This window comes from Temnothorax curvispinosus, unplaced genomic scaffold, assembly GCF_003070985.1.
Source record: "Temnothorax curvispinosus isolate PA1 unplaced genomic scaffold, ASM307098v1 QBEX01011325.1, whole genome shotgun sequence".
Classification (NCBI taxonomy): Eukaryota; Metazoa; Arthropoda; class Insecta; order Hymenoptera; family Formicidae; genus Temnothorax; species Temnothorax curvispinosus.
Window position 1 is genome coordinate 1 of NW_020221105.1, and position 6354 is coordinate 6354.

General features: G+C 37.1%; 1 protein-coding gene across 1 annotated transcript; it reads right to left on the reverse strand.

The window, feature by feature from the left end:
* Positions 1-2379: 2379 nt before the first annotated feature.
* Positions 2380-2756, reverse strand: LOC112461368 (intraflagellar transport protein 80 homolog). The gene is made up of 2 exons (XM_025026583.1): positions 2638-2756; positions 2380-2558 (listed from the first exon to the last, which is right to left on the reverse strand). The coding sequence occupies exons 1-2, from the start codon at positions 2737-2739 to the stop codon at positions 2415-2417; spliced, it is 246 nt and encodes an 81-aa protein (XP_024882351.1). The 5' UTR covers positions 2740-2756; the 3' UTR covers positions 2380-2414.
* Between the last annotated feature and the right edge of the window lie 3598 nt (positions 2757-6354).

Here is a 6354-nt window from a genome sequence, read left to right on the forward strand (position 1 = left end):
CGCATACACTTTCCACGCGAACCGAGGTTCACGCACACCCCCCCCCCCGTGCTTTCGGGGGAGGATAAAAACATAAAGTCATTAAATACAAACAGTATATATTCAATTTATAACATCCTGTAGAATTACGAAGATTTTCCTATATTTTTTATCATTTTATTTAAAAAAATGGCTTTATCAGGAGTCGCCAAAATTCCTTTTAAGGGCTTTCATTTTGACCCAAAACAAAGTTTTTCACAAAGTTTCATCGAAATCGGAGGGGGGCCGTTTTCGGAAGTTTATCCAATTTTCTTTTTAAGGGGATCCTGCAGCCGTATGATTTACCGACATTATCGTTTTTCGATGGATCTTTTAATTGGCTTTATAGAATTGCAAAAATATTTTACAGAATTAAAGTACGCACAAAAATCTAGGGTAACAAACGCGATTTTATATCAAAAACACCCAAAAATTAAAAATATTACTTATTTGGGCACATACGCATCTGTCACCTGACGACAATATTTGCTTAAAACAAAAATTCTGCAGTTTATACATACATAATGTTTATCATCTGCCCTTGGGAAAACATGTAGGAATAATATCGTGCAAGTAGAAGTAAGATTTAATGCGTACAAAAAAAGATCCATCGAAAAATTATTTTAATAATGCAAATACGGATGCAGAATGACAAGAAAAGCAGCAACAGTAGTTGTTGGATCTTGCGAGAGATGGCGAGCAAATAGCAATCGAAGAAAGGCCAGATGTCATTTCGTTAGACAAAGACAGATATAAGGAAAACAAAATTAGAAAGGTTGACATTATCGACATCGAGGAAGTTCGCCAGTCACTGCAGAATCCCCTTAAGCATGAATATAAGTTGAGCATGACTAGAGCCGGAGAACGTCCTTAAAATACTTAAAAACTTTTTGAAAATTAATAATATATCTGGACTCGTAAAAATGTCATCTATACAAACGGCGATGCGGGTCAGGCGCGGAACGTGGTGCGCAATAAAAATTAAAACGTGTATTTACAAGTAAAGAACGTTTCGGCTCTTTCTTTGAGCCATCTTTAGCTTTATTAACACAAACAGGAAATTTATTTCTGCAGGGCTCGAGGTAGCAAACTCCTTTCCTGGAGAGATGTCGTGATAAACGAGCTGGCACACATGATTATGGTGGACATTTCCACTGAGAAACGGAAAAGGTCTGATCATAGAATTCAGAATGACCACGATTTCGATTGGGATGGCGTCGAGATATTGGATCACGAAAGATTCTATCACAAGCGACTTATTTCTGAAGTTCTATACATTAGACAACAGCGCCATAGTTTGAATTTACAATCGGATACCGACTGCTTACACCACGCATACCTGTCTATCATAAATAATGCTTAACCTTTGGTTTCCCCTCTTTGGCTGGTTACTTTGTTTATAATTACGTTTCCGACCGGCATACTTGTGACCCGCTTCTCATTTCGTTTTCTACCGACACGTGTGTGACTGCGATATTCTCGCTTCTGTTCCGAGATGTGCGACTCTCTGTATCCACACCGTCTTGCTACGACTTTTTAATTAATGTATTTTTGACTGCTGCAGAACTTGAGGTGAGCTCTCTCCTTTCTTCTTTTTTGTTTCCTTCAACGATTGAGTATACATGATGCCTTTTCCGTTTCTCAGTGGAAATGTCCACCATAATCGTGTGTACCAGCTCGTTTATCACGACATCTTTCCAGGAAAGGAGTTTGCTACTTCGAGAAATAAATTTCCTGTTTGTGTTAATAAAGCTGAAGATGGCTCAAAGGAAGAGCCAAAACGTTTTTTACTTGTAAATACACGTTTTAATTTTTATTGCGCACCACGTTCCGCGCCTGACTCGCATCGCCGTTTGTATAGATAATGTTTTTGAAAATTGTTCTATATTTTGCAAAGTTATACAGAATGTTCCAACGCACTGAATCATATGTTCGTGATGAGGTAGACGAAATCAAGATAAACAAAAATGTTTTTTATCATTAGCGCGGCAAGTCGACAAGCGCGCGTATGGGCGCATGACCACGCCCCTCGCCACTCACTACTCGCTCACGCGCGCGCCTGCCGACTTGGCCGGACTTCGGCCTACCGCTTCTCATGCGGTTATTCACTCAGACATATTAATTAGTAACTCATTAACTATTGCGAATATCGCAAAATGGTAGAGAACATTTTTGTTTATCTTGATCCCTATTACCTCATCACGAGCATTTGGACACAGTGCGTTGAGACACCCTGTATATACGTTATTTTTATCATGTAATTCGATGTAATTATCTCTATTTTAATTTTGTTAAGGAATATATTTCTATCAATTTTTAAAACAATTGCGTTGTAATAAAAATAAATTATAATCAAATTGCTTATTTTATAATTAAATCTTGTGTTACTTTCTAACTTACCTATTCCAATTATAAATTTGGATGTTGATATGTATAGCCTCCTTAATTAAACTGCTTTGTAACAATATACCTTCTGCCATCGGCACATCCCCTGCCAGTAATGCCATTTCTGCATGTCTCTCTGTAGCAGTAGGCAAATTCTACAAACAATGTACGGATTTATTTTATTTGAGATTATCTTAATAAAAATAAATAAATATCAATAGATAATTTAATTACCTTGATATATTTAATATAATCTACTTTATCAAATCTACAAATAGCAGCGTATGCTTCTTCTGCAGCATGCAGTTCTCTATTATCAGTTGCTATGACAGCCATACAAGTCCATAATATTTCATTCTAATAACAATATAAAATAATTACATGTTACATCCTGTAATTTATCTAAAGCAAATAATAAAATTAATATAAAGAGATGACATGAATTAATTAAATATAAAAGATTTTCCATGTTTTTGTCTTACAAGGAAATACAACCAAGTGTTCTCCAATTTTAACAAGCCTTGGATATATTAAAATATAGAGAAAAATAAGTGACACATATTTTTTTATAAGTAATTAATGGCATATTAAAGGGGTGAAAAACTCTCTCTCTCTCTCTCGAAAAAAAATTAGTTTTTTTTTCCTGAATATCATTTAAACCATTATTCGGAATTACAAGGTGACACAAAAGTTCGCATAATTTTTTTAAAAACATTCAGCAACTACAAATCAGTATATAAATAAAAAATCTAAATTTTTAACAGAACATAAATTAGAACATTAATAACAAAATTAAATAAAGGAAATTACAATAAAAGTTTAAAATTGTCTCCTTTGTCTTTAATACATTTTCGAAGCTGCTTCGGAAAATTGTTCACGATGGCCGCGCACTACTAGATAGTAATTTTATTTTAGTCACATTATAGGGCCACTTTGAGGGACTCCGTTGATTTAAAGCAAACTCCAGAGATCCAAGGTAGACCACGCGGAAAAGGCCACCAAACTCGTCGGATTTGCACCCAATGGACTTTTCCGTGTGGACTATCTTGAAGCAAAAAATCTCTGAAGTTAGCTTTATTAAATCAACGAAGTCCCTCAAAGTGAACCTGCGACGTAACTGGGATGAAATTACCATCCAGCAGTGCGCGACCATTGCGAACAATTTTTCGAGTCAACTTCGAAAATGTATTAAAGCCAAAGGAAACTATTTTGAGCATTTATTATAATTTTCTTCATTTAAACCGAATATGAATAAGAGACATTTACTTCGCCAGAATATAAACCGTTGACCAAAATTGATGTTCTATCTTATTATTGTTTACTCTTATTATTGTTTACTCTTTAATACGCGTATTATTGCGATAAATATTACCACATGCCTCAATGGTCGAATTGGTACGACACCCTACACGGAATGGGGGAGGTTTCCAAGTTTGAACCTTGGCTAAGGTAATATTTTTACTATAAAATAAAATTATTTAAATATTTAGAATATTAATTTAGAAAGACCAAAATCTTTGGTCTGAAATGTCTTGACGATAATCTGACCAAAATCAAGTCGTATTGTCATGATAATAGCCAGACAAGTCGATTAAAAATTCTTAATTTTCTTCGTTTAATTTTGTTATTAATGTTCTAATAAAGTTTTATGTTCTGTTTTAAGTGTAGATTTTCAATTTATATACCGATTTGTAACTGCTTAGTGTTTTCAAAAAAACTCCGGAAACTTTTGTAAAGGTGCGTGTCCACTTGCGAGTAAAACTCTCGAGAGTAGCTCTCGAGATTGATTCTGACACTGTCCATTTGAGAGTAATTTTTCTGACATTGTACTCTCGCGAGCATCTCGTGAGAATCCAGAGAGTATTCTTTCGGAGAGTTCTCTCAAAACCGTGTCCACTTACGTACTTTTTTAGTCGATCTCTGAGAGTGGTGACATCATAATGCCTCGTAAACGAAAAAAACTTGCGGCTACTATAGTGGCTAGCATTATTTTAAAAAGAAAAAGGGTGTTAAATAACAACAAAAAGACCTTCTGAGTCAAGCAATGGATTGATAACAAGTGCCGGATCTGCTCTAATTAGAGAGCTTAAGATTGAAGACTCCCAACAATTAAAAGTTACTGCAGACTTACAAATTGTGAAGTGGAATACATAGTGCGATATTATTATTTAGTTTTCAGTTTGCGAAATACCTTGATGTTAGATTTTTATATGTAAATATTTAATAATTTTTTTTTTTTTTTTTAATGTACTTAATTCGCGATGTAAAAATGTATTTAATTTCAGCACTGTAACTAAAACGTGCAAACTATGTAAAACTAAAGTGTAACTAATTATTATTGACCAAGTAATTAGAGAATGTATTAAAAATATTCTTATCTAATTCTTTAAATTATGAATTTTTTTCGCACTTTATTTGCAGAACATAAAAATTTAAAAATTTTTTTATTTCTGTCACAGTAGTATTTTACAATAGTTCATGATTTCCGCATTATTTAATAAGTTTTTTTGGTGTCATCAAAGGAACAAACTTTTGCCATCTCGGTTTTTACTCTCAACATGTAGCTCTCAAAATACGAACAGCGTTCGAGCTTGGCGAGCTGATCTCCGAGAGTAAAATAACGTCGTGTCGATTTGCGAGTAGGTCTTGACAAGTTTGCTCGCCGAGAGTTGCGAATTATTCTCCGTTAGGTACTCTTAGGAATATGTCCATTTGCTAGAATCAATCTCGAGAGCTACTATCGAGAGTTTTACTCGCAGGTGGACACGCACCATTACATCTTGTATATACCCTTTTCGGAATTAGGGCCAAATTTCTGAGGCAACGCTTACTATCCAGCCACTGCTACTCGAAGGTCGACGGACGAGTCGTCGATCGCGCGTGTGGCGCCGTGCCTTAGAAGGACCTTATATGAGAAATAGATCGTACCTTCCGCCAAATCGTTATTAAAACATTTTTTTTGCTAAATAATTATTTTTATAAAAAATAAAACACGAAGTTTTTTATTATTAACGTATTAAATATGTAATCTATTACATGTATACAGGATATCTCTAAAGTTTGACCCAACCCCCTGGATCTCGGAAACGGCTTTAGATATGGAAAAACACCAAAACACGTGTTCATGATCATTTAGAAGGCTACTTATTTTATACCAAATTAATTTTTTTTGGCCTCTAGGGAGGCGAGAGCGGGGGTGTAAGTAAAAAATTTTAAATGGGAAGGGGACTATTGTTGCTCGTTTTAAAGATATAACAATGCGCCCCGGAATCGCATCGTTCCCGGCGAATATCAGCCGGATGCCGCCCGGCCGAACATCCGCCAAGCGAGGAAAGGCACGGTATGCCATATTTTTAATCCTTGTACGAAACCGCGCTCGAATAAAGTCTACGCGAAGGACTTACCGCGGCAACCGACTCGGAACGCCGAGCGGTGCCGAAAACGACCGAAGACCGCCGAACGCAATCGCAGCGTCGGGACGTCGTAATTTCCGACCGTTTCGCCGCTCCATCCCGGCGCTCGCAATTGCCGTCGCTCGTACCCCCGCCACTTCCAAAACGCCGCTGCGGGTATATAAACCGGCAATTATTAATAATAATCGTATTCCACCGTGAGCCAGCACACCGACTCGACCGATCATCCGCTGCTCTCGGCACCCAAATTCCTGAAAGCGAACAAGTCCTAAGGTAGAGAATTGCTCTCTGGCTCCATCGAGTGACGTATCTCGAAGACTTGTCGTTTCCGACCGCTTCTCGTCTTATCGACACGTTTTAAGTCTAGAGAGTTGCTCTCTAGACTTGCTGAGGGTCTCAGCCGTCCAATAAGACTATCAGCACAGCGTACCAGCGCGAGTCAAGATAGAGAAATACTCTCTATCCTCGCCGAGGGTCTCGGCCGCACGGTACCGTTCCCTGAGCAACGAAATCCAGGCGGTCCATCATAGGGAGGTGC

Excerpts from the sequence above, each read along its gene's own strand:
- LOC112461368 (XM_025026583.1), bottom strand. The coding sequence starts at position 2,739 with ATGGCTGTCATAGCAACTGATAATAGAGAACTGCATGCTGCAGAAGAA. Across the intron at positions 2,559-2,637 it reads ATTATATTAAATATATCAAG|AATTTGCCTACTGCTACAGA; the intron begins GTAATTAAATTA and ends CATTGTTTGTAG.